General features: G+C 49.9%; 1 protein-coding gene across 20 annotated transcripts in view; it reads left to right on the forward strand.

Moving 5' to 3' along the window:
* The window catches only part of PCBP3 (poly(rC) binding protein 3), a 223,542-nt gene that overhangs the window by 187,264 nt on the left and 9,042 nt on the right, over window positions 1-27,236 (forward strand). For 11 of the 20 annotated variants that reach the window (XM_045196615.2, XM_045196623.2, XM_053917769.1 and 8 more), the window contains 9 exons: window positions 2,950-3,104; window positions 5,607-5,630; window positions 6,594-6,626; window positions 6,991-7,107; window positions 8,087-8,218; window positions 8,976-9,104; window positions 12,597-12,740; window positions 16,284-16,325; window positions 26,569-26,647. In XM_045196615.2, the coding sequence (XP_045052550.1) occupies window positions 2,950-3,104; window positions 5,607-5,630; window positions 6,594-6,626; window positions 6,991-7,107; window positions 8,087-8,218; window positions 8,976-9,104; window positions 12,597-12,740; window positions 16,284-16,325; window positions 26,569-26,647 (855 nt within the window). The remainder of the gene's footprint in view (window positions 1-2,949; window positions 3,105-5,606; window positions 5,631-6,593; window positions 6,627-6,990; window positions 7,108-8,086; window positions 8,219-8,975; window positions 9,105-12,596; window positions 12,741-16,283; window positions 16,326-26,568; window positions 26,648-27,236) is intronic. The other 9 variants (XM_045196639.2, XM_045196643.2, XM_071220543.1 and 6 more) reach the window with 5 other exon arrangements.

Below are 27,236 nucleotides of genomic sequence, written 5' to 3' on the forward strand. Positions count from 1 at the left end.
CCAGTCTGCAGAGAGTACTGTGACACACACTCTCAGTGTGTGATGAAGGAAGGCACTGGCCTCTGCGGCTGCTCACTGGTCTGTGTGACTGATAGTAGTTGACAGCCCGGAGCCTGCAGCACCCCTGGCACTCGCTGACCCACTTTCTCCACCATGGGCTGGAAACATTTACATAACAGAAGGCCGCAGGGCCCTGCTGTCTCCCTGACACAGGAGGAGATGTTTCTAATGAAAATGAAGCAGGCTGCCCAGCCTGGCACCTGGCAATCCAGTGTATGGGTGCTGGGAATTCGGCCTTCCACATCCTGGAGTCAAAAGGGCTTGCTGCAGGGTACCTCTGTAGGATGGAGCACTTATATCTGGTCACTGGAGCTAGAGCCCGTTTTCTTTCCAAGGTCTTTCCTCCAAGTGCCCAGGTGCACTAAGCCTTTCACCAAAACTCTGGGGGACAGCAAGGCTCTCTGTCTGTGCTCCTCCATCTGCAGCCAGCAGCCACATGAGGCTGTTTACTCAACACTTCAATGTGGCTAGTGAACTTTTTACATTAAATATAAATAGCCCCATGTAGCTAGTGGCTACTGTGCTGGACAGTGAGGATAGAGGACATTCATATAGAAGGATGATTTTTAAAATTCTCTTGCTGTGTGTTATACCTTCATGTTAAAATCCTTGCTATTTAAATGTTCTAATTGTGAATAATTAGATCTAGTAATTGGAGCGTGTTGAATCTGCCCATAAATACATTTTTAAATGTAAGGGCTTGTTATTGCAGAAATGCATTAGTAGCTGTCAGTTTTGCCCATGCCTGTCAACCACCGTGACTGCTCTTTGCAGGCGTCCGTTACACATCACATAAGTGATGGAATGTGCTTTGATTCTGTGCTTTATTTTTTTTCCTTTCAGCATATTTTTTAGCAGAAATATTTTGATGAGGAGAAAACAACTTTTTGCCCCCCCCCCCAAGAAAAACCCTATAAGGTTAAAGGAAAAGCTTGCCTTTTTAACCTGTAATCTCTCCTGTGTGTGGACAGAGCCTCTCATTTTTACAAGTTACATCATAGGGCCAATGACCAGACAGCCCAGCAGGTGCATGAGGACACATGCAGGTTTCACAGGACTTTTGTTCCTGAAGGATTTAGGCAGCAGCATAGGCTATGTGACATTGTCATTATTGAAGGGACTAAATGTGAGGTGGTATGTGAGGAGCTCTTCCAGGGCCAGCCCTTGGTTCCTCTAGGGCTTCCAAAGCCTCATCCTTCATTGTCTTGGCACACTCTCACATATGCACCTGGGCAGGTTGTGGCTCCTGGAGGCCTGTCATGCTGCCATGCGTGGTTGGCTCAGGGCCTCTCCTAGGCCTGGAGCTGCACCAGGGGTCATCCAGAATCTTCCCCTTGCCAGCCCTTCCTCCTTTTCTGACCAGTAAAGACACTCTGCTGTCAGATTCCTATGGCCCCCATCCCTTGCTCCCCTGCCTACCTACCCACCCATTCTCTCCAAAACCAGTGGGTCCCCTGCTCCTATTGGGGCCACTTGTGTCCTCATTTCTCCTCCTTTCTGTGGGTCCCCCATGACCTGTGATGTCTCTGCACCCATGTGACCCCTAACCTGTTCATCATGCAATGTCCCTGTACACACCCCTCACCTCCCCACATCCTGCCACGTTCCTCTGCACCCAGGCAGGAGGCTCTCCAGCACCCTTTTGTGCACTGCACAGACAGGAGCCCAGACTGCCTGCTCAAACTCCAAGAAAGGCTACACAAACACCACTCAGTTATGACCCCTGCCCTCAGAGTGAGGTAGCAACTCCCAGCCCTAGAGTCAGGGTCAGGTGTACCCCAACCACCCTCCACTATCTGGGCTGTGGATGCCCGGTTCTCCTAGAGCTCTCCCTGTCTGATCTGAGAGTCCCCTCCACACTGTCCATTCCTGCCCTCAACTGACCTTGCTCAAATCCTCACTGGTGCCTGTCTCAGTCTCATGTGGCCACTCCATACGCCAGGGTAGGGGGTGACCCGTCCTCAGAATCCAGCCCAGAAGAGGACCTGGATCCTTCCCGAGAAGGGGCTGCAGTCAGGACCCCCATGCAGACCTGGGTGGGGGGCTCAGGTCACTGCTTGGACACTGTCCTCCATGCTTCACCCATTCAGGCCAAGTCCTGAGGACCTGAGCACCAGCACACAGCCTGAGGGACACACTGTGCTCCTCCCTCCAGTCCTGGAAGCTCACTGCCCACAATCACTCCTTGCCTGTAACTCACAAAGTAGAGCTTTCACGTTGCCTTCACTAAGCTCTGAGCCAGCTGTCTGCAGAAAGTAAACTGCAAACAGACCAATGAAATGGGGATGTAAAGCATTTTCTGAAAATTTATAAAGGGGGATGCTCAGCCCTGGGGCAGTTTAGTTGATAGAGACTAAATCTGCTTCTGAAGTGAGGATTACCAAGGTATCTCTACTCTAGATGTCAAGGGCACAGCAATACCTGGAATTTCCTGACTTTTTAAGGATAGAGGGAGTCACAGTAGGAGGGTGGGGATCCTGGCACCAATGTGAGAGGAATGGGCAGCATTAAACTCACAGCACCATGGGCACTCACTGAGTGCATATGAGGGCCCTGGGGCTTTTGGGTGACTCTGCCCCCCTTCCGCAGCTAAGAGAGCTGTTCCTTTGTTACAGAGGTGAAAACTGAGGCCAGAGGGCTTGATGACCTGTGCTTGTCCTATAGTTACTGAGCAATGGGGCTGGATCCATCCCTGGAGGGCTTTCCTGAGGCCCATCCCCCCACTGCCCTATACCCCATGCCCTAGCAGGTCATGCCACGGATGCTGAAGAAGCCTTTTCCTGAGCCTCTCCCTCTCATCAGCAGCCTCCTATGCTCCCAGAGGCCAGGACATCCCCCAGTGCATTGGCTATAGGTGTTCTCAGCAGCATCTGTGACTTCTCTTTCCAGGTGACACCATCTGGGCCCCATCTATCCTTCCTCACGGTACCCTTGGCACCTTAACCTACCACCCCCAGCCGCATTTTGGGAGAAAGATGGAGTCCAAGGTCTCAGAAGGTGGCCTGAATGTGACCCTGACAATCCGCCTGCTAATGCATGGAAAGGTACAGAAGCACACACCCTGCCTTTGTCACTCTCCTAAGAAGGTGTCAGAGAAGCTGGGAGGAAGGGAGGTCCTGCCCACTGCTGGGGACTCTGTTTTGTATTATGCATTCTAAAATTTTAAGTAATCTCAGACTTACAAAGCAGGAGCAGTCCCAGCCTAAAGTATGCTTCTCCTAGTACTATTTGAAACTAGTAAGTTGCAGATTTGATGTCCTGTTGCTGAGTATATTATTATGTATTTTCTATATGCTTGGGCGTTCTCCTCCATTACTGCCTGTACCTGTCAAGTCAGGACAGCGATGTTGATCTGTTCTGGCCACCTGACCATAGACTCTATTGATGGTCCCAGTCATCCCTGCACTGCCCTTCCCAACAGGGCACTCCAAGGTGGCCTCGCACTCCATGTCCTTGTCATGTCTCCAGCCTCTTTCAACCTGGAGGACTTGCCCTGGTCTTCCTTGGCCTTTCACCTTTGAACATCTCTGTCCAGTTTTTTTGTAGAATGTCCCTCACATTGGCTTTCTCTGATGTTTTCTCACTGTTGGCAGGAAAATCACAGAAGCTTTCCTATCAGGTGGTCCAGATTTCAGGGTGTCCCATAACCGATCACCTAATCTGGGAAATGTCTGCCAGGTGTCTCCTCCTAGAACTGCTTGTCTCCCACTGTTAGGTAGTCGTTGGGGCTACGTAGATGCTTTGTAAATACCCATTTGTCAGCAGTGTATTCATTCATCCACTCATTCATATCTGCATGGACTGACTCAGGGTTTGCTGTTTTATCCAATTATTCTCCATTCTGTCATTATTTATTTTGATGCTCATATTGTCCCTGACTTGGCCAGTGGGGACCCCTCCAGGCTGCCTCGTATGTCCCTTTGACATGGCCCATCATTTTTATAGCACTGCCAGGCTTCTGGCCCAAAACACTGCTCATGACTGATCTTGTGCTTTCCCTGCTTCAGTCGTGGTATCAGCCATTCCTTCAAAGAAGCCTGACTTTGAGGGGAGGATGGTGTTCGAGGCCCATATTGGGGCACGTGGGGTGATCATTGCCTTTGGTCTATTATGGGTCCCAGATAGAGTTGGGAAACGTACATGTGTGCCTGTGTACATGTGTGTGTGCATGTACAAGTGTGAATTTGTATTATAATACAAACATGCATATACACATTTGCATATTTATTTACATATTGATCTTTCTAGATTGGGTCCCAGCAATTTATACCCCTAATTCCAATCCAGTGGCACAGGGTCCATCCTAGCTTTTCCACTGTCCCACATTTGTGCTGTAAGAAGCCTGATTTTCAGGATGTGCGTGGCCTCTGTCAGGGCTGGCAGAGGCTTTGCGCTCATGCCTGTGGCTCTGCCCCCCTATATTTCCAGAAAGGGGAGTTCTAATACCCAGAGCATCCCTTTCTTTGATGAAGAGATGACCACCAGCCTTTCCTTCCCTCTTCTGGGGTTCGCATTTGGTGAAGGCTGTGGAAGCTGGGTGTGCACCACAGTAGGCAGTCTGTGGGGTCAGTTATATGACCCCTACCTCCAGCTTCAGCTGACACAACAAGCACCAAACCCTGCCCATGGGAGGCGAAGTCCCTGACTGGCTGCCAAAGGGGTCACTGTCTCATGCCTAGTTGTCCTTTGCTGTCCCAGTCCCCAATGCACATACATTCCTTCCCCATGGCCTAGGCAGGGGTGTCCAACCTTTTGGCATCTCTGGGCCACACTGGAAGAAGTGTTGCCTTAGGCCATGCATTAAATATACTGTGACATGTAATCACAGAAAAATCTCATAATGTTTTAAGTAAATTTATAATTTTGTGTTGGGCCTCACTGATAGCCATTCTGGGCTGCATGTGGCCCATGGTCTGCAGATCGGACTCCCCTGGGGGTGGAAACGTAATTGCCAAGGACTTTGTTGTGATACCAATGAGTTTTATTTTGAAAGATGTCATTCTCTGTGGCTAGAAACAGGCTGGTCCTACCTCTGTGAGATGAACAGTGGCACATGTGGGAATCTGTAGGGCAGAGAGGTGCTATGATGAGCAGACCTGGCTGGGACCACATATCCAAACTGTCATGGGCTCCAGGCTTTAGAACTAGTTCAAGGGTGTCTTTGAATATTCTACCTTTTTAAAAAAGTGAAGCAGCAAAGGCAGCGCTAACTTTTCTGTACATCGCAAAATCGAGGGAGATTCTGTTGTTCACCTATCTCTTGCAGGGTTTCCTTTCAGCCTTAATTGCATAGGTGTGTCTCTTGACTTGTTTAGCTGGAAAGCAGCTGGCCATTTGCCTCTGCTCAGCTGTCTGTCTGTCAGAGCAGGACCAGGGTCAGTGGTGGTCAGATGGGCACAGAGGGACCCTCCAGACATAGGGCCTGCAAGCCCTCTTATAACTGTCTAAATGTCCCTTCCTCACTCAGAACAGATGGGTTCAGTGTCTGCCATAGTTGCTTTTTCCTTCTGCTCTGTGATGTCAGCTTTCTGTGGTCTTTCTTACAGGAAGTTGGAAGCATCATCGGGAAGGTAATTATTAAGCAAACTCTCTGCCTCTGCTGGGGTCTCTGTGCTGCGGTTGGGGGAGAGGTGCATGCAGGGCAGCAGCATCTCTGTGCAGTGAGGATCCCAGAGAAATTCCAAGTCTCCTACTTTCAAGCCGAACCACCGTGGGGCTGGACTGAGGGCATCCTGTTCACTGGCTCCCAGCTGGTCACTCAGCAGCCCTGCCTGCCTCCCGTTGCCCTGATAGCCAGACCGGCCTTCTGGGTGTGACAGCCCAGTAAGAATTCCTTTACTTCCATTCCTCAGAGTGGTCACCTACCTCTGTGAGTGGTAGTGAGTCTCTGCATTTCCATTCCAAAATAGAAGAAACATTCCATGGGGAAAAGTCAGAGCCTATTTGGAGTTCATGCCTGTGGGAGAAGTCAGGGGGGAGGCTCTGCCCTCCCGTTGGTCCATTCTGACCACCTCAGGATCCCTGGGATCCCAAGTGGTCCCTATGCAGTGGGGGCACCTGCAGTGCTCAAAGTTCAGCTCTTTCCACATATGCCTCAGGGGGTCCCCCTCTCCCCTCCCCCTTGTGGGCCTGGTCCTGCTTTGCCTGTGATGAAGATGGGGACAGCTGTGACCTAGGTGTATTCCTGTCTCCATGGAGCAGGTGCTCCGGCCAAGTGTGGTATCCAGTCAGGTCCCCAGGTCCCAGCTCTTCCACCTTCATAGCTACATGCCCCTGGGTAAGCACCTGGGTTTCCTCCTCTGGGGGCTCACATGTCAGGTGTGCTGAGGGCCCAGTGAGTCATGGAGTGTATCCGGCTCTGGGCAGCGCCTGGTAGTAGGAAGCCCTACCTTCTGAGGAGCTGCTGCCCACTCACCCAGGGCACACGGGTTCAGGGGGCTCCCGACACCTCTTGCTGCTGTACCAAACCTTCTGTTTGCCTCTAGTGTACCCCTGAGTGACCCTTCTTCCTGTTGTCTAAATCTTTATTGCAGAAAGGAGAAACTGTGAAAAAGATGCGTGAAGAGGTGAGTTTGTGTGCATCAGCTATGTACTGTCTTCAATGGGCAGGAGGGCCACTGCAGTCACTGCACTGGATGAGAGGCACCCAGCAGCACAGATGCCCCTCCCCCACATGCAGACACCAGTGGTTCCTGCAGGGGCTGTTGTGGGCACAGTGCATCCTTACCGGTCACTCAGCTCCTTTCTCTAATTAAAATCTCACTGTAGAGGGCAGTACTGGAGAGACCTTTACTGATTAGTGCCAAGCTTAGCCCACCAGAGACCAATTGGATATATTTGTATCAGTTGTTGTGGGAGAAGCCACCCTGTTACTGGCCCTGCAGGGTCAGCTTTAATCCAGTTTCTGGGGTTTACTCAACTCCCTACTAGAGTGGTGCCCGGATCAACATCTCGGAGGGAAACTGCCCGGAAAGAATCGTGACCATCACAGGCCCGACTGATGCCATCTTCAAGGCCTTTGCCATGATCGCCTACAAGTTTGAGGAGGTAAGATTTGCCCACTTCAGACAAGCGCTGGAAAGGGCTGGTCTCAGCTGGTTCTCAGGCATCTCTTCCCCTACATCTGGACAAGATCATGGCCCGGCCCACTCAGGACAACCTCTCTCAGCTCCTGTCCCCTATTCTGCCTCCCAAGACTCTCCCTGCTGTGGTCTACCTGGTAGTGGACCAGTGTCTCCCTTATCTGGTCAGCAGGTGTGCTTGCCCCTCTCATTGATATGTCCTTGGGCCCTGGCCAGCATGTGTGGGCTTCAGCCCTCTCTACAGCAGCTGGCCTGACCCTAGATAGAGTAATTTGGCCTACATGTGAACAGGTAAAGGGACACAGGTGAAAGAGTGAATCCCCTGTGGGGTCATATGAATGCCTGTGTACTTATGTCAGTGAGTCACTTCTTAAAGTTTTTATGTGTTTTAAAAAATTTTTAAATTATTTGGAGATACACTGAATGTTTTTATTCAGAGGATGATAAAGCTGGAGAATACATTTTTCTGTCTAAAATGTCACCCTCTCTGTCCAAAACCCCCATGTTCTGCCAGGCCCTAAGGACAAATGTCAGGCTCTGAATCCAGGTACCCTCCAATCTGCACCCTGCCCTGTCCATAGCAGCACCATGGCTGCCCTGGCACATGTCTTTGTGGACCCCCTTCTGTCCATCCCACCACTCTCTCCTTGTCCTTCTGAACCTGATTTGGTCTTTAAGCCACTATAACCAGTCCAACATGGCTGCTGTGCCCTCTCTGCACACTCAGCCATTTTCCTGGGTGTGTGCTCCTTCATCTAAGAGTGCACACATCTTCACACTGGGTCCTCTTCTCCATGGATGGGAGCTTCTCAGGGAAGGGCCCTCTTTAGCCTGTGTTCCCTGCCCCCTGGCTCATCAAGGACTCGAAGCAGAGCCTCACACCTGCATTCCTGGTATTCACACACAGGCTGTCAGCCAACACACACACTTTCCTCCATCCCCAGGACATCATCAACTCCATGAGCAACAGCCCTGCCACCAGCAAGCCCCCAGTGACGCTGAGATTGGTGGTCCCAGCCAGCCAGTGTGGTTCTCTGATTGGCAAAGGTGGCTCCAAGATCAAGGAGATCAGGGAGGTAACAGGACCATTCCCATTCTGGTGGGTGCTGAGCCACTGGGTGGGTCAGGGGGCATGTGCAGAGGTGCCAGGTACTGCATGTGTCTCGATTGGGGACTAGAAGGGGCCTTCTGGGACAGGGTGGATTGAGTACCCCACCCCTGTCATGTGGTTCTGAGGCAGAGAGGCCCTATACATGGGTCTGTGGTCTCTGCCCTCAGTTTCCTGGAAGAACAGGAGCCATCCCAACTGGGATGGAGTTGGTAGGAGCTGTGGCCTCTATAGTCTCATGTTCATTCATTTCATGGAAAGCCTGATCCTTCCCTTCCAGAATAAGGTTGGCCACTCCGTCTCCATTCCTTCAAGGAAATAGGTCACAAAGTTTAGGCTTATCTTGAATCCATCTTTCTCTGTGACCTAAGACTCCACAGAGGAGATAGAATTCCACGTATTTGAAAAAAGTGACTCCCTTTCTGTCTTTGTCTCCTGTGAAGGCCTGTCCACCAATTAAAACACCTCCTAGGCAGCAGTGCTCATCCTGCACCAGCTCTGTGCTGGTCAGTGGTGGGCTGAGACAGACAAGATCTGCCCACAGGGGCTCCCCAAGAGAACATGTGGAGGGCCTGGCTGCCCATGGAGGGAACAACATGGGGTTAATGTCAGGGTGGCTTCTGGTACACTGTGCCCTAGCCAAACCCTCGAGAGAATTCAGGAAGTGCTACTTCAGCATCCGCTACCCCCTCTTCTCTGCCCCTTCCAATGTCTGGTTTCTCTAGTCCACAGGTGCCCAGGTCCAGGTGGCCGGGGACATGCTGCCCAACTCCACAGAGCGGGCAGTGACCATCTCAGGAACTCCCGACGCTATCATCCAGTGTGTCAAGCAGATCTGTGTGGTCATGCTGGAGGTATAGTCTCTGCGTCTGTGCTCGTGGCCAGCCTGCCCTCACTCCAAGCTGCCTGTGGCTTCTTAGTGTTGGTGACAACAAAGGCTTTGGTGCTTTGGGGCCCTGAGGTTTCATGAGGCAGGGCGGTGTGGGGGCCGGGTATCAGAAATATGACCCAGGTCACTGATCTAGGCCCAAGGTGACCCAAGCGGAAGCCATGTCAGCCACTGTGGAGGGACAGCATTGGTGCCTGCCACCTGTAGGGGGTGGTCCATCATCTTCACTGGGCTGTCAGTGGAGAAGACATGTGGGGAGGCATGTGCTCCTCCCTTTTTTCCTGGAACTGAGGTGGAAAGTTATTAGTTGTGATGTAAAGGGCCTTTACTAAAGGGTTGGGCCTCAAAAACGGTAGAAAAGGTCTGCAGTAAAGACAGATCTGTTCCAAAGATGAGTCTGCACTGGACAGGGGTCTGCACTGGACAGGGGACCGCACTGGAGGGACGTCTGCACCAGAGATGGGCTGTGTTGGAGGTGGGGACTAGAGGTGGAAGGGTGCTTTCTGTGGGCAAGACTCCTTGCACTGGACTGCTAAAGGCATCTGAGCCCCATCAAGGTACAAAGGACAGGACTTAGGAAAAGCACACAAAAATGCCCAAATTGGAAAGACAGAAAAGTAAATAAAAGGATTAAAATCCAAACGAGAAGCAAAGAAGGTACAGCTGAGCAAGACAAAGCCTCTCTTGAAATTTTGGGGAAAAACACCCTGACATTTAAATTTCAACCAATACCCAAAATGCAACAACAATCATTGAAGCAGTCAATAGTTACCTGTCTCTCTTTAGGCTACAATGATGTCATCCTGGCTCAAATTAAAGGTTCCAGCAACTGTGCTGGTGGCCATGCAGCCTGGCCCCTCCTCCACCCCAGGCTCATGGTCCCTGGGCCTTAGGATCTGCTTGAGTGACTGCCACAGCTGTCTCCCAAGGGAACTGACGCCTTGCTGGGCAGCTGTGGGCTTATCGCTCTTTTGTACTTGGCTTGGTGTTAAAACCCATGTCCAACTCTTTAAAAAAAAATTGTGTAGTTCTTATTTTCCTGAAGTATATTTTGTGAAGTAAAAAATATTTTCCTAAATGTTGTTGTTCTGATGTTTCCCCAACCACTGGTCGTGGCGACAGTTGGTGCTGACCCACGTTCCCTTCAGTCCCCAGCTGCTGGGCCCCCAGAGGGACCACATAAGCAGTAGCAACAGGCCTGGGACTCTTGAATGCGGGCGGATGCCCATCTGTTTAGCAGTGGTGGGCACCTCAGGGTGGCAAAGAGTTCTAACAGTTCCAGTATTGACACAGCTGCCCATGTCCCCAGTAAAGTGTCAGAACAGAACTTGTGGTCTCCCCAGAACTCCTTCCAGGTGGTATTGCCTGTGCCATGTTCATGGTCAGACAGCCCGCAGAAGCAGGCTCAACCCTCGTTGACTGCGGGGCACTGGCGCCCCCCTGGTCATGACTGGAACTGCCCTGTGTCCTTCCTGATGATTGGAGGCTTATGTGGTTGGTTAATGGTGAAGTACACAAATCTAAAATGAATGAAAAGCATTGGACTGAAGTGATGCCGCCTTCTTGTTGGTGTCATAAAGCTCTTGAAGGTCAGGAGCAGCCATCCTACCTGAGGAGGAAGATTCATCACACCTGGAAACAGTTGGGTCCACTTCTAAGTGAAGAGTAACTAGACAGATAAAGCAGAAGACAAAAAGACTTTCAGGCATGGCTATGGGTGGGCCTCACACCTTTGAAATTATCACCTAGAGGGTCGCCCCTTAGCGTGGGCAAGTTGGGTGGGGCCCTGGGTAAAAAACCATGCACAGCAGCACCTGCTCCAGGGGGAAGCCGGACAGGAGGATGTACTCAGAGGGCCTCTTCTTCATCAGAGGAAGCTGGGAATCAGGAATCCCAAGTCAGCCTTGGCAAGATACCCTGGCAGAACTCACAGTGCTGGGATTGCTGATGCTGCCATTGATGGGGTCAGAGGGCACCATGGAGTGGGGGTGATGGGCTGAGTCTGGTGGTGCAGGGGGCATAATACCCGGCTCAGGAACAGGGGCAGCAGCCAGGCTGAGCCCTCTCCTTGAAGCGTGAAAATAGCCACTTGTTCACTCTTGGTTTAGTCACGGTTCTTCCACAGTGAACCCTGAGTCAAGTCTGACACCATAGTGAACTCCGGTTTGCACAGAACATTTCTAAAGGCATTTAGTCATAACTGCAGAAATACTGAACCCCAGACACAGCCGGAGTCAGCTCACAGGCCCTCTTGGTACCCCTTCTACTTTATGTTGAGGTCTCATAGCACACTACCAGGGTCACACAACATGGCCAAAGTTGAATAGCACAGCCAAGGTCACCCAGCATAGCCAAGGTTGCACAATCTGTTCAAGGTTTCATGATGTGGCCTAGGCTGCAGAGTTGAAGCTGCTACCCACTCTGCTGTCCCCACATGACTGTGTGTCTTGGGTGGGGGCACTCTGATGTCATACCCAACTAGCCAGGTTGTGGGCTGGACCTCCAGAACTCCCAGTAGGACAGGCTTCCCTGGCCCCCACCATCTGCCTCTGGCTGGTGGTGCCACTAACTCAGGGACTCCTGATTTGATTACCAGGCCTGGCCTGTGGCCTCCGCAACAAGGAAAGACTACCCACCAGAGGAACAAGGAGGGCCTGTTGCCTCTGACCCAGGAGTTAGGTTGACTTTATCAGAATCTGGCAGACTTCAGATACTTGCGAATATCATTCACCAGAAGATAAGAATCCTATACCTTTGGACACAAAATAATCAAAAGGAAATTATAGCAAAGCTCATCATGACTGGAATATTTAATTTGGACTCTAAGCTTTTTATTTTTTTAAAAAGGCTCCTTTTCTAAGTAGTGAAACTGGATGTTTCTAATTTTGCTGTGATTGTGTTAGCTGGACATCACCACAGGCTAAGCAAAGCCTTGGGACACAGGGCCTGAAGTGCCCATGGTGGAGCTATACATAGCCCAGCTTCTTCCAGAGGATCCCAGAGAAAGGGAGAGTTTTTCTCTCAAGACAACCCCAGGCTAACACACGTGTGGAGCGACAGTGCCCAGGCCCGAGGCAGCCATTTGGCTGTCTGCACACCATGCGGGGTCCTACAGGCAAAGACAGGGTCACGTCTTTCCTTTATTCCCCATTCTCGAACCCACACTCCCCACCGTCCTGCTGGGGGTGATTGGCACCCATGTGGGGCAATTGGGTCAGTGGTTAAGAGGAGAGAAGTGACCCCCTGGAGGATCTGAGGTGGTGAGGGCATTGTTTTAGGCAGGCACCCTCCCACCATGGGGCATCCCCCCACCCCTCTGGTGCCGCTGGCCCAGGGGGTTGGGGCAGATGAGGGTACAAAGGTGGGCGGGCTCGGGAAGGAGGCCTCCCCACCCTCATGACTGTCACGCTGTGAGGCTGTCTAACGTTCTCTTTCCCTCTCCTGTCCCTTTTCCTAGTCCCCACCGAAAGGTGCCACCATTCCCTACCGCCCAAAGCCCGCCTCCACCCCTGTCATTTTTGCAGGTGGTCAGGTAAGAGCCGACCCGCTCGCGGCCTCCACTGCCAACCTCAGCCTTTTACTGCAGCCCCCGCCGCTGCCCGTTAGTGCACTCAGGTTTTCTCCCTTCTCACGTGCACGTCTCCTGCCCCCCGAGCACTGGATGCAGAGCTTTCCCAGCCTACTGCCAGGCCCCGGGGCGGGCAGTGGGGTGAACGTGGGCTGCTGCATGAGAAAGGCCGGACTAGGTGGTGTCCAGCAGACAGAAAGGGCCAAGGTGGGCACCCTGTGGAGTCCAGGCCCCAGAAATGTCTTCTTCCTGACCTGGCACGGGAGGGCCTTGGGTCCTTGCTCACACCAGTTCTGCCTGGGCTGTGCCTGCTCAAACCTAGTTCTCAAGTGTTTTTAAGAAGCTCAGATAGGGGGGTCAGGATTATTACAGGTGACCTTTATGATTACCAGTTGAAACAGCTAGGACTATAAGAGCTAGAGTCCCATTTTCCCCTGAAATACGCATTCCTAACTTCCCACAGATGAGTTCCTAAGAACCCCTGAGGGAAGAGTCCTGCCTCTGAGGAAGGGAAAGATGCTCAACCAGAGGAGAGCCTCCCTGGTCACAGCAGGCCAGAAAACGTTCACTTTACATACCTATTGTTTTGGCTAGAGCCACTGCCCTCTTTGCTCTCCTGCCAGGAAGGCGCTGGGAAGGCCAGGGGTCACAGAGAAATTTTATGCAAGGCCAGCAGTTAACTTAGGGCCTAGAGAGAGCGAGGAGAGAGGGAGCTGTGCCCAGAGGTATGCCCAGCATCTCAGTTTGTCCTGCCCACCTCTGGGTTGCGCAGCCACAGCAGATGGATGGATTTTGAAAATGCCTGGCTGGTGGTGCCTGGGGGAGCTCTGTGTCCAGTCGGCAGTGATGTTTGTCTTTGTTCAAAGGAGAGTTAAGACAAAGACTTTCCAGAGGTTATCCAGGTCAGGGGAGAACAGCCATGACATTTTACTTTATCATTAAAAAAGAAAGGAAAGAGGCACATAACAAATTTCTCCATTTTTTTCTCCTCTACGTAAGGGTATCTTCAGAATTGACTCACATGTCAGGTGAAAGATGGGGCCTGTGTTTCTACACCTTTAGTAGCATTTGAGGGAGGCAACAGCTCCCCCATCCAGATGCGCAGACCCCACAGGTGTCCATATTTGGGGCATCTCTCTTTCCCCCAGCCCACCTCACACTAAGTCTCCCAAAGTCCCTGACCTTTGGCAGGAGGCTTCACGCTCATACACATCTTCCACAACAGCTGTGGGCAGGAAAGGGAGGCCCAGAGGCCAGGACCTGAGGGCTCATGGCTGTTCCTCTCTTCTCACCAACCTCACAGAGCAGGGTGGAGGGGGGCGTCACAGTGGGCCTCGTTCAGAAGTCTGTTTTCTTTTCCTCCCACAGTTGTGGTTAGCTAGCAGTCTAGTTACCTGTGTGGTCTTGACTCTAAGGTGGGAACAAACCCATGACCATACCACTCAGTGAAGTGTGGAACTTTATTCAAAAAGGAGGCTCATTAATACTAACACGAACAGGGGCCCAGGTAGCCCTGGCTGGGGTGGACTGCGGTCAGCACCCCGCCATCCACCTCATATCCCTATCTGTAAGGCAGGGCAGTCGGCCCACCTCTCAGTCACCACCCTCATGGGCACCTGTCCCAAGACGACCACCAGGCTGTCAGCATCATAACCCAGTGCCTGTGCCTTTGGGACAGTCCTGGCCAGCTAATGGCTAGTCTTGGTCATCTGTGGGGGGACAGAGTCCCATGAGAGTCACCACTACACTGCAGGTAACCAGGCAGAGAAACCACAGTACAGACTTAGAAATGAGGGTGTAAATGAGACCTAGCACAGCAAGGGGACCCCTCCAATATCGGACCCCACACTGCCTGCTGGACACACTTTAAACCTGGACTTCAGAAATGTGTGGCCAGAGAATGTCACCCTGACTTATCTGTGAGCAGATACACCTCCCTGTGGGTGGCCAGCCTGTGGTGGTGACATGTCCCTGAAGGTCTCAGAGGCAGAGTGCAGACACAACTTGTCCTGCAGGCACCCCATTTCTCCAGCTGATCACAGATGATACAAGTTTATTTCAACAGAACCTTTTATCTGTCTGTCTACCTCTACTCTACCTCTATCCAGAGGGGATGGTTAGCTGTGCACACAGCTTAAACAGAACTGAAGACCACAGCCACCTAAGTGAAGGGAAAGTGAGCCAGAAACTGAAGATGTCAGGGCAAAGGCCTGCCCTGTCAGGATGCCCGTGCAGTTCCGCTCAGACATGCAGGGCTGCGCTGCTGCAAGGCTGGCCTGTCCCTGCCTGGCTCTGTGGGGGCAGCGTGTGTCCCAGGTCAGTGTATGGTTGGTGACACATTGGAGCATGCTTGGTGACACCTCCAAAAACCCTGAAGGTGAGGTGTGGATGCAGCTTCTGTGGACTCACAACACAAACACAGGCAGCACCCCACTGCCGTTTCCCCAGGACACTGGCTTTCTGATAAGATTCCTTTACTTCCTAGGAAGTGCCATACTTGGGCCTCTCCTCTCATGGTCCCTGTGCAATGGTTGGCTAGTCCTTAACTCCCAGGCTGGGCTGTTTATGATGAAAACTCAGCAGATGCAAAAGCTGCCATTTGGAAACCACCCTCAGTTTGGGGTCCCTGGAATTGACTTATGGATGGGCCTGAGATTTCCCTCAGATTCACAGGAACCTGCATGGGTGGGCATCAGCTGTGAACTTAGGACATGCCATGGGGGCCTTACATGGCCAGGTGCTAGAAGCCATGTCCCTCCACCTCTGAGCCACCTTTTGCCTGCAGGCCCAAGTGTGGCTGGCTTGGGGCTGGTGCACACGTTCCACATTACCGAGTCCTGATGGCAAGTCTTTGGTCTTTACTCTCCCTTGACTCTGTGTGGTTTGGTTTTTGGCCTTTAGTTTCTGGAAGTATCTTAGCTGATGGACTGTTGAGGCAGGTGGGGTGGGTGGGGCCTCTACTTGTCAGTGGGGTTTGTGTAGGGACCAGTGGGAGAGACTGCAGGGTCCTACACTTGCTGTGACTCGTCCTAGTCACTGTCTTGAAACCAAATGAGGCCTCAGTACCCACTCTGGCCCCCCTGGGAGCTGTGCCAGAAGTATGCTGCCCCCCAAGTCAGAACAGCCACCCCATTCTCAGAGGCTGGAAGATGAACTGGTCAATCTTGTGACTCATTTGGTTGCATTTATTATTTAATCTGGCTTTTGCAAAATTGGTTTTGGGTCACTTTTTAAAAGTTTCTTTTAGGTATTTTCTTTTAAGAAACCGGGGGTATGGGAGTCAAAAGCTTTAAAGGGTGAGTCATTTCCCTCTTGCAGACCTCTAGGAAGTGGGGTGCAACTCCCTGGCTCATGCGTGTGGTTGTAGCTCCAGCCAGCAAGGGGTGGTGGTGAGGCTTGACTCCAGGTCACTCCCCTTTGTCCTTCACAGTTGATGCAGGTGGAGATGTGCTCTGGGAGGGGACAGCTGTAACCAGAGGGCTTGGGACCTCTTCACATGAAAGTCCCGTCCAGAAGAAAGCCTGTTCTGTAGGAGAGGGCCTCCACTTCCCTAGCTGACAGTGTTTCTCTCTCTAGGCCTACACGATCCAGGGACAGTACGCCATCCCGCACCCAGATGTGAGTTTTCACTTTGTTTCCCTTCCCTCCTCTTCTTGTTGCCATTTACTACCTGCATGCTGCTGTGAACTGCTACAATATTAATATTACACAATAATATTAATACCGGTCTCTCAATGTCCCTGACCTCTGTTGTATCCATATGACCTTGAATAACCTTAAACCTCTTAGCACTAATTCTACTCATGTGGAGGACTTGGCCTGATGTCAAATTGTTTTGATTGTTGCTGCAATGGGGCTTTCCTCTGCACATGGGGCCTCGGGTGGGTGATGACTGCAGGACTGCCTTGTCCCCAGCGCCCACCCTTGCCCCCCGGCAGGAATAGCAGGGTGTTACAAGCATCTAAGAAGTGAGGTGACGTGCTGTTAAACAGGTCTGAGATGTGCCACAAAGGGTATTTGAACGTCTGGGGAGGCTATACTCTTCCATTGCAAAGCCCTAGTTGAAACAGGGTCCATACAGGTATGAAGGCTGAAGGGGACAGGCCTTGGTTTCATTCTAGAGTTACTAACATCAGTGCTGGGGGACAAAGACGTCCCGAAGGCACTTCGGAGAGAAGCATCTTGGACTCCTGTGGTGTGGGGGCCAAGGGGACCACATGCAGCTCTCCAGCCGAGATGTGGGGCAGCAACGGAGAGCTGAAGGGCTTTCTCCCTAGGTTCAGATACAGCAGGTAAAGATGGCGGCACTAGCTGGTGCCAGGAAAAATGGGGTGAGCAAGGAGGAAACAAGAAAAAGAGGCCAAGGTGGGCCATTGGTTTTGCTGCTTTTGGCAGGTGGAGCACACCTGCAGTCCATTTTAAGAACCCTTTTTCTTCTCTGTACCATCCTGCACATTTGCTGAGCTTCAAATCCTCCAGCTCTGCTCCTGACAGGGAGGTACCGCCACGCAGACAAGCCTGCACTCAGCTCTGCTGCAAACCCTTGCACTTTGAATTGGGCAGGTGAAGGGAGGGTCGTCTGAGTACCGTGCAAAAGCAGGGCAGGGGAGGGTTTTTAAGAAGTAACTAACATTAAGTAAGTACATGTATTGGAAATACAAAGATCAGTTCACTATCATTGAAGGAAATTTTCTATTGAGTAGAAAAGAAATGCTGATGATTTTTCTCTTTAAAAAAAAACCCACCTTATTAATCAGCACATATAGTAATCAAATGATAGAGGACATGGTAAAAAGAAGTTTCTCCTCACCCGTCACACCCCTAAGGCCATTTTTAATGGTTCCTGGTTTTCGCCCTGACATGAGGATAGTATAATTCTAAATCAGTGGTGGGCCCACCTGCCTGTCCCCACCAGGAAGCCATTTTCCTCCTGCCCAGAATGTGCTATTAGGGCTCCACTTGTCAAATAGAAGCTGGGCTGGGGGGCGTAGCTCTCCAACATCAGGCAGTTGGTAGGGTGACACCCAGTTCTGCCACCATCTCACTGCAGTCCCCCCGCCAGCCCTCCTGAACCTACTGCTGAAGCCACTCATAGCCACCTCAGCCTCCACATGTGCCAATACCTGGCCCAGCCAGTGATTCCCCCACATACCCCATTCTCTGTTACTTGGGATACTCTTCACCCTTCTATGAATTTATTTTAATGAGATCTCAGTGATGGGCAGGGGGCGAAGGTGCGAACCTCCTCAGCCTTCTTCAAAGAACCATCAGCAGCTTTAAAGAAAAAGTTGTTGTCTCATACTCCCAGGAGGTCAGTGGCATTGCCCATGGAACTCAGAGCAGGGGAGCTGTGAGACCCCAGCAGCTGGCAGGAAATGTCCCATAGCCCAGGAACCTTTCTGACTCCAGATGGGTGATGCCTGTCCTGTATTGTTTTAACAGCCCATGGACTAAGGGAGGCAGATGGTAGCATCTGGGGGAGGGCTGTCTCAACCCCAAATGCAGGAGTGCTGTGCAGGGTGAGGGGGCACGTGTGGGATCGGTGGCAATGCAATGGGCAGGTTCCACAGCCTTTAATGGAATGTCCAGAGTGGTGGGGATGGGAGATCAGAATGGAGCCAAAAGGCCTGGTTTCTAGGATGACGTAGCCTTCGTTTAACTCAGGGTGTGGCAGTCTCACACCCTTAGAAATGTGTGTGTGTGCAGTAGGATGTTCGAAGACATGGCTCATTGACCTTTTCACAGCTGGAGAACTCAACAGTGGTCTGGCCCTTAGTGAAGGGCCCCAAAGTTGATGCTTAGACCCACAAGTCTGCGGGTGACGCAGGCCGGTGGTCTCACAACCACTGCCTCCTGCCTCAGGCTCTGAATTGACAGAGAAGTGTTTCTAATCTGAAATGTCCAGTGGTGGGTACAGGTGCCTCTGATTGGTTTGGTTGATTTTTGTATCAATCAGTTTTTTGCTCTTTTCATGTGATTTTTTGATTTTCTCAGTTTCTCTTTAAAGTGGGTAGTTTGACAGGTTTTTTTTGGATTGGTTTAAACTAACATAACTACTGCTCTACAGCTGCCTTATCACATTTGGTAGAGATGCGGTGTAGGTGGCTGCTTGTTGTGAGATGGCTTTCTGTGCCAGGCGTTCTGCCCTCCAGACCAGGAGTGGGGTTGGGAGCAGCTGCTGGGGCCCAGCTAGGAGGAGCTTTTATAACTGCTTTTCTTGGGGGCATAGAGAGTTAAAGACTTGGACAATTATTTATAAATCACATTATTTGTAAATCCAAAACAAAAATAAAATGACTACTTGGTGACATAGGTGATGATGGCCAGGAAGGCAGTTTTTATCTGGGCTTAGTATTCAGTAGTAATTTTAAAAGTTTCACTTCTTAGAACCCAAATATAATCATTACAGGAAATACTAATTTATTTTATAATATAATTGAATGCCGAATTTAAATATTTCAACCACAATGGCTGATACACCATAGACATCTTTTAGGATCTTGATATCTTACCCGAATCAGACATGTCTTAGAATACATTTCCTAGATCCAATCTGAATATTTCTTCATCTAGAAGAAAATTACACATTTTTTTTTCTGTGCTCAGTTTTAAAGAAGGCTTTCTGATTTACCTTTAAGAATTGTCAACACCTCCCACCTACCTTGCCACCAGTTTCCCTACAGGTTTTTGCATTCTTTTACCTCAACCCTTCTGGAAGCTTATCACTCTTATGCATTCTGGAGAGGCACAGGGACTGCTGGGTGGTGAGAGGATTCACAGCCACTGACCACTAGAGTGCTAGGACAGCTGCCCGTCAGTCTCAGATGCAGCCCACTGCCTTCTGCATGTCCTGCCCCTGGCGTCAGGCAGCGAGGACTCCAGATCCAGATGTGGGAGCAGATGCGGAGAGCTGCAAAGCCTGGACAGACAGTGCAGAGACTGCCCCATTCTCTCTCTCATCCAGTTGTTCTGCCACTTTAATTTGATTGCACCAGGAAGAAATTGTTTTCTCCTGAAAGAAATTATCCAACTTCAAGCATACCCTCATGTACGATCTTTATTTCTAGTTTTCGGTTTCCACATCATCCCTACACTTAATAGCTCCTCATTTAAAGAGGGTGCTGAATGCAAGCAACAACAAAACCAACATATTAGAGGTGACAAAGCATGGCCACCTCTGCTTTCTTGCATGAGCCTTACACTAACAGTGTGAAGTAGCCATCAGGACCATCATCCAATTGCACATGCAAGGAAGTGGAAGTTTCCAGTGAGGAGCCAGAGAATGGAGGAATGGGCTCACTCTCCACACCACTTGATTTCAGCAGAGGATTTTACATAACTGGGAGTAATATGGGCACCAGTATCTGCCAGGAAACTTGTCCCTTAGAAAGTAAACAGAGGGGAAACTGTAGAGATGTGGAATAGGTAGCTACTTATTGTGAAATAAGCAACATGTGAGTAATAATAGAAATGAAGAGATCAGTGGAAGTATTCACAGTTACATCTTTCCAGGGGCTTTTGGGCTGCACAGTTCACTGTAGACACATGAAGACCTCTTCCTTTGCCCTGTGGGGAGGTGGCACTGAGGCTGCTCCTCAAATTTCATGGTGAACGCATGGCAAGAGTAACCAGCACTACCAGCACTGCACTCCATGGCCATCAGCTGATGGCCACACGTCAGTCTCTGTTCTTTCCAGATTGAGTAGCTCCAAGTGGGGGAGAGGTGCCCATGGCCCATCTGCTGTCAGATTGGGCCAGCCACAGCCACCTTCAACAAAACAGGAGGTCTGGGTTAGCTGCCACTATTGTTGGTTTGAGCCAAATCTTCTTGTCTGTGTCCCCCTTCCCTAGGGTTAAACAAATAGATCAGCATCCTCTCCTCCTGAGCTGCCCAGTAGCAGGGCTCTGGGCAGGCCATCCTTCCCAGCCTGCTCCTTCTGAGAATCAAGACTCCTGGGTGACCTGTTGGCACACAGAAAGTCTGAGAAACACTGATAACAAAGACAACTGGGAAGAACGTATATTTCACTTAGAGCCTCAGGAACAGGTAACAGAATGGAGACAGGGGCATTCTAAGAGATAAGCAGTGAGAAATTTTAATTTATCCTTTTATCAGAGTTAATAAAAGGAACCAATCCTTGCATTCAGGAATCCCAGCAAATCCCAAACAAGAGAAACAAAAAGAAGTCTCCCTTAGACAAGTCAAAGCAAAAGCACGCAGCATCAGAGACAAAAATAGATGTTCTAAGTAGTCAGAGACAAAAAGAACATTACAAAGAACAACAGTGAGAGAGTGAGTTGACTCCTCACCAGCAGCAGTGGGAGCCAGAAGATGGTGGCATAATAAAAGCTAGTTACTGAAAGTATATCTGAAGAGCATCTTCCAAGGACCTAAATATAGATATTTTCAGACAAACAACTGTGACCAACAGCCTTCTCATGAATGCCCTTCAGGGGAAGAGAAATGATCTCAGAAGGAAGGCTAGAAAGGCAAGGAGGAGTGTGAGCAAAGACAATTATTGTTTCTTTCATTAACACAAGCACAAAACATAAAGAAAATATGGATGATTTCTACTACACTAAAATTTAAACATTTGGGTAACTGAAGACACACTTTGTAAAATCAATATCAATGTTGTCTGATTTGTGGGATTAACGTAACAGAACTAAACGGACAGAAGTAGCGTACAGAAGACTCGGAGGGGTTGAGGGGAACTTTAATATCCTGTAGGTCACTGAATCATTAGGAAGAAGGTACAGATACTGAATATAGGCTTTAAGCGTTCATGTTAATAGCAGTTACTCACTGACCACCAATAGAAAAGACTTCAATTATGTAAACTTCATAAAGGTACCGAAAGGAAAGTGGGTAAGGGGAAAATTATTATTATGAAAGAAGAAAATGAATGAAGAAAAAGAAAAGAACCCTAGAAAATCAGGTCAATAAGAAGTACAAAAAAATGGCATAAATTAGTCTTTACCTATGGGTAATTGTGATCAAAGTAAAAGATTTTTCAGTAAAATCAGAGGCTGTCAGACTTATGTAAAAATCCAACTTTTTTTTCCCTTCAAGAGACAGCTAAAGAATAACAACCTGGAGAAATTGAAAGGATAGAAAAAGCTATTCTAGGAAAATACTAACCAAAAGAAACCCAATTACAAATATTATCAGCAGGGGGGGAAAAGACTTTAAGGCAAATTCATTATCTAGTCATTACATGTTGATAAAAGGTTCAGTCACTAGAAGCTATAACAGTTCAAAATTTATATGCACCTAAAACATAGCTTCAACATATATAAAGAAAAAAATGATAAATCATAAAGAGAATTTGACAGTCATTGTAGTGGAACCTTAATATACCTCTTTCAGTAAAGGTCAAGTAGACAAGAATAAGAAGATATTAACGGTAGAGTCAGTGAGACTGATACAATTAACATATATTGAACACTACCCCCAACATAGCTAAAGAATTCATGAAAACATTGACAAAGTTTGATGACATTCTGACCATAAAGAAGACTCACCATCTCTCACATATTGGAATCATAGATCACAAAGCAGTTAAGTTGAAATCAGTAATTAAAAGATGACTTTTAAAAAGATTTATCTTTATTAAAAGTTAAAGAAGACCAAAATAAATGGAGAGATAATCCATTTTCTAAATGTGGGTAGAAACACCAAGTATCTAAATTATGTCAATTCTTCCCAAAGTGAGGTGCAAAATGCAATAATATGATTGTAATCAAAATCTTGACTAGCTGTTTTAAATTTTCATGTGAGAGGGCAAAAGCCAAGAATTGCCAATATATTCATTAAAAGAATATATGATAGGGAGATTTGTCCTATCTGAGACAGTGTGGTTTGGGTGCAAGGAGAGACCATAGGCAAGTGGACCCGAACAGAGAGCCTGGATCTAACCCATGTGGGTGAGGGAGCCTGATGTGTGACCGAGATGCCAGGATGGCAGGTCATCCACATGGGAAAACAGATTTTTACAACATAACAACAACAAAACACTCCTTATGTATCAAGAAAAGGTAGCACTTTTAGAAGAAACTATAGTAGAATATTCTGTACACAAATCAGGGAAGGATTTCTTAAAACATAAACCATAAAATATGAATTAATTTGACTACAATAAATTTTAAAATTCTGTTTCTCTAAAGACACAAGAAGGAGGGTGAGGAAATGGTCTTTTCAGCAGGTATAACTGAAATAGGATTAGTATCTGAACTACATAAGGTATTCTTGTGAATCACCAAAAATCAACCCAATAAAAAAAATGGACAAAAGACACAAACAAGCATTTTACAGAAAAGAGACCTAAATGCATATCCATCCGCTTTGGTGATATATTTACTGCCGAAAGGTAGTTGTATGGTATGTTTTGTGATAATTAATTGAGTTATTTATGGATACTTAAATTTTAGTGATTGTCTGTGTTTGGTGTTTGTCTATGTTTTTATATCCTGACACAACATTAAGTGGAACCCACAAGCCATGGAGAAAGACCTATAATATACCTCCTCTGTTCCTTCCCCCTCTCTCCCCCTCCTTGCGATTTGTAGCCACTGGTGGCAACTGGAAGTCTGTTTGTTTTTTTTTTTTAATGGTGAAATATCTCAAAAACCAGGAATTCCCCTTAGCACTGTGTTCTGCTTCCTCCTTTAAAAAATGTAGAAATTGAGTCCTAAAGAGGTGAAGTGCTTGACTAATTAAGGGCAGAGCCAAGACAGAAGACGCCAGCTGACATCTGCCTGTCAGCCCTCTCACCAGTGGTGTTTATCTAGGCATCTTGTTACTGGTCCAGCACTTCCTCAAGGTGGCACTTTACACTTGTGGGTGAGTGGGGATGAGGATTTATGTGCCACTGTGGCCACTGTTTCATAAAAAGCAGCACATACACGGCAGTGGGCATTGCTGAGTTTGGAGGTATCAGACCCCGGGTATAAGCAGAGCCGTGCCTGTAACACACACAGCTGGTAGCTCTGGAGCAGAGACTACTTGATGCACCTCATCTGTTTAACCTCCAGGGAGGCGATGGGGAAACCTGCGAGCCTCTAAGGTTGGAGCCTGCGGACAGTGGATTGGAAAGCTCCTGGTATTTCTATGACTGTTCACCCCAATTAGCCTGGACAGCATTCATAGCCTGCCATTTACACACATGTGTCCCCCCACTTTACAGATGGGGGTGGTGGCCCCAGGACACAAGATGGTCCTGTCTCCACAGAGTTGTCAGGACTTGGCTGACTCGAGGGGGTTCCTCTGCCTCCAGAGCCCGACTCGAGGGGGTTCCTCTGCCTCCAGAGCCCGATTCTCCCCTGCCAACAGACCAGTGCACAGCTCTTCACTCTTGGAGATGCAGGGACAGATAGGAGAGGGCCTGCCCTCATGGCAACATGCCATCCTGACTGTCAGACACATGAGCAAGTGACAGGGAATGAAATAGTGGAACAGGAGCAGAAAGCAGCCTGTCAGGGCTTTTTGGCCTCCCTGCTGGCCCATCCTCTGGGGGAAGGCCTGAAGCCCCCAAGGATTGGTCACACACCAGGCTGCCCTCCCTATGTGAGTCAGCATGGAAATCCTAGTGCTGGTCAGAGCCCAAAGCATGCCCCATCCTTGATGACTGACTGCCCTGACACAGACAGGGCTGGCCTTCGCTCTCCAAGGTCACATTTGTTGTCTCCAGAAACAGGGTTTCCTTCATACCCTGGTAACTTGTAGTTACCTCCTTGTGAGGAAACCTTAGGCCTAGTTTGAACTCTCCCATGTGGGTGGATTCAGAGCACAGCACCCACCAAATGCCTCCATGATTCCGTGTGACTTGTACACAGGGCACAGTAGTCCCAGCCCCAGGTCCATCAAGTGGAAGGTGGGGTTTGCAGAATCAGGTCAGTACAGTGAAGTCCCCAGGAGGCTGAGGATTGTCTCACGCACTCCTTAGCCCTCATGCTCCAGGACACCTTTAGGTACTTGCTATCTTTCTACAAGACACTTCATCTCTCTATAAGGCACTTACATGTCTCTGGAAAGAGGAGCCTTTGCTGGCTGCCTGGCCATGCAGCTGGGTCTAGGCCTCTTTTCTGCAGGGTTACCTGGACTCTCAGCATCTCACCCAAGGCACAGGGGGTACAGCCAAGTCTCACTGCCTGTTCTGTGGTAGTGTCTCTGCTCTCCTGCCACCTTTCTCAGGGGCTTTGATGCTTATCCATTCAGGCCACACTGTGCCTCAGGAAGTTAAATCAAGGGGATATGTGCCAGGCAGCAGGTGACTGTCAGACCCCAGCCCCTACTGGGGTCTTGACCAGCACCACCTCATTGGGAACTCTTAGAAGTTCCCCTAACCTTCTCTCCTCAGGACTGTAGGTACAATAACTGCCTGGAATTGCCTCGTGGAGTCTGGAATGTGACCAGTTGTCTCTGAGCAGACCCACCCACCCAAGTGCTGCAGGTCAAGAAGCACCCCAGAAAACAGGGAGACCCCTAAGACAGAGAACAAGGCTGCATTTCGGATGCGCTTAGGATTTCCAGGAGGGAAAGAGGAAATCAGCCAGCTCTGTAATGGAAATGCTTAGGAGCAGCATAGGAGGACAGGCCACCCGCATCCCAGTGTCTCACATCACCAAGGTTCTACTCAAAGATGTGACCAGGAGGCCACAAGCTGGTCGTGGCCCAGCTTCACACCTCTTCACACTGAGACCCTGGCCTGTGGAAGCAGGAAGTGGCCAGAATGACAGTCCAGCATACCACAAACCCCTGTACTCAGGGGCTGTCCCTGCAGGGCTCAGGGCAAGGATGGGACAGAAGGCTCAGGGAGAGGGGCCATCCGGGGGCAGCAGTGAGCCTCCATGCATTGGGAAGCAGTGTTTGACATTTGTCTTAGCGCTGAAGGAGCCCAGGTCCTGCAAGATGGGACAGATGTGGGTGCCTGGTCAGATTCTCATTATACCTGGGGATGCCAGCTCTGCTCTCTGAGGGTCCCCATCTACTGGCCTCTGGGGGCTTTGTGGAGGCCCCCATTCTTGCCTCTTGATGAGTCCAGGGTTGGCTTTGGAAGTTGTGCTGGGAGCATTCAGACTGGTCTTTCTGCTGGGAAGAGGCTGGGGGGTTGAGGACATTTCCCAGAATGTGCTATCTTACCCTCAGAGGTATGTTTAGTTTTCGTTTAAGAAATGAGGCTCAGATAAAATAACTAAATAAACTATATTTCAAAGCCCTCTCCCCCAAAGTCTAGTGGCTAAGGATAGGGAATAGGGAGCTGCCTGCTCAGACACAGTGGGTACCAGTGCACATGCCCTCCAATGCCACAGAACCTCCCAATACTACATCCTATAATCTCGGAGGTTACAGGAGGCAGAATGTGAGGCAGGGCTAGCCCTGGGAGTGACCCAGGTCTAGCCCAGGACTGGGGCAGGGCAGGCTTGCAGAAGGGAGCATCACATGGATTTCCCACAGATGCACATGAACTCTGAGTGACAGCATGACTGTGAAGCTCTTAGAGGCCCAGCTGGTCCTGTTCTGTGGCTCTCAGATCCTCCCTATGAATCCCAGGGGCCCAGCAGCCGCCCTACTGCTCTGGGGGTCATTTGTCCACTCAGGCCCATGTGGTTGGGAAGTCTGACTGGTTCAGGCCACAGCTGCCAGGGAGCCAAGGAGAAGAAAGGGGCTCAGTGCGCCTGCTGACAACAGCCCATTGGTTTTCCCAGGCCAAGTCCTTGAGTTCTGCTACGTCTGCCATGTGTTCGCATGGCCCCTCTTTATCTCTATTTGTACAGAGTTCTGTTACTGCCTTTTTAATTTGGTGTGACTTGTACTCAATGACAATAACCTTCTTAGCTCTCATGTCCCTCCTACCCCCAGCAGTTGACCAAGCTCCACCAGTTGGCCATGCAGCAAACCCCCTTTCCTCCCCTCGGACAGACCAACCCCGCTTTCCCCGGTACGTACCCAGCTGCCCTTTCTGACCTCCTCTCTTCTCACCTGGGGACTTTCTCTTTCTGAACTGGCTTTATTCAGGGCAGTGAGCAGAGCAGGTACAGTTCTAGTTGTAAATGCCAAGGGCATGTTAACATGTGTCGGTGTGCACATTGCTGAAGGCCAGGCAGGAGGCCTCTCTGTGTCCCCTGAGGGGGTTAGTCACCTCACAGCTGGCCATCTTATGAAGGGACATCTGCCCCATCGAGGGTCCACCTGTTCTCTGCTCCACTCAGGCATTCTGGGGGGCCCTTCCTATTGAACGTATCCATCTGGCCAGCCCTGGAGCCTGTTCTGTCCAGGAGCAAGAACTCAGACAAGCACAAGGGGATGCTCTTCCAGTGCACATCCCAGGAGTGACACCCAACAGGACGGCACCTGCCCTGCCCCTGGGAAAACCAAGATAAGCCAGACCCCAGCCCAGGGCACAGTGGTCCTCAGCTCCCCTGAGCACAGGGGCAGGGGCGGGTTCCTTCCGATGACACACACAGAGCATCGCCTTGGCAGCCGTGGCAGATGAGAGCCCATCAGACGTGCTGGGCTGCCGTGCGCCA

This window comes from Desmodus rotundus, chromosome 2, assembly GCF_022682495.2.
Source record: "Desmodus rotundus isolate HL8 chromosome 2, HLdesRot8A.1, whole genome shotgun sequence".
Taxonomy (NCBI): Eukaryota; Metazoa; Chordata; class Mammalia; order Chiroptera; family Phyllostomidae; genus Desmodus; species Desmodus rotundus.